Source organism: Eimeria maxima, genomic scaffold (genome assembly GCF_000499605.1).
Source record: "Eimeria maxima Weybridge genomic scaffold, Emw_scaff967, whole genome shotgun sequence".
In the NCBI taxonomy this organism is placed as follows: domain Eukaryota; phylum Apicomplexa; class Conoidasida; order Eucoccidiorida; family Eimeriidae; genus Eimeria; species Eimeria maxima.
Genome location: NW_013566896.1, coordinates 4,300 through 5,000, shown reverse-complemented (window position 1 = coordinate 5,000; position 701 = coordinate 4,300). Strand labels below are relative to the sequence as shown.

Genomic DNA, 701 nt, shown 5'->3' with positions numbered 1-701 from the left:
CCCATCATCCTGCTGCTGCTGCTGCTTCTGCTGCTGCTGTTGGGGCCCCTGCAGCATGAGGCACCGCTGCGAAGACAGCCGCAAGGAGGGAGGGAGGCCCCCATGCTGCATGGGTTCATGCAGCCTCTCGGGGGGGGCCCCTCCTGCTGCTATTGGGGGCCCCCCTTGGTAGGGGAGCCCCCAAGTAAGCATGGGGGGCCCCCACGGAGGGGGGCCCCAAGAGGGGCCCCCCAAATGGGGCCCATCTTGGGGCCCCCCCCCACTGTTGCGGGGCCCCACCTCCGATGGCTGCGGCACGGGGAGAACCTCCAGGACCGTGTTGCTGCTGCCGCTGCTGCCGCTGCTGCTGCTGCTGCTGCTGCTGCCGGTGCTGCTGCGGGAGAAGAGGGAAGACTCTACAGGCAGTGTCTCTGCAGACACCTCATTTGCCATCGCTGCTCCTTCTTCACATACGGGGCCCCCTAGGGGGGCCCCCCTAAGGGGGCCCCTCCTCTTAGTGGCCCTCGATTCCTCTCCTTTGCTGCTGCCTCTATGGCGAGGCCTCACTATGCAGCTGCTGATGCTGCTGCTGCTGCTGCTGCTGCGCCGGAGGCGCGAATAAGGCCTGCATTGTCTTGGGGGCCCCTCGGGGGGCCCCTTAGCATATACAGGAGAGGAAGGAGGGGCCCCTACTAGGGGACTGCCACGTGATGGTGTTGAAG

At 66.6% G+C, this 701-nt stretch overlaps 1 protein-coding gene across 1 annotated transcript in view; it reads right to left on the bottom strand.

Moving 5' to 3' along the window:
• The window catches only part of EMWEY_00046550 (hypothetical protein), a gene marked incomplete at both ends in the record, with an annotated part of 1,692 nt that extends 1,260 nt beyond the window's left edge, over positions 1–432 (bottom strand). The window contains one exon of the mRNA XM_013483125.1: positions 1–432. This exon is cut by the window's left edge and continues 452 nt beyond it. Within this exon, the coding sequence (XP_013338579.1) occupies positions 1–432 (432 nt within the window).
• Between the last annotated feature and the right edge of the window lie 269 nt (positions 433–701).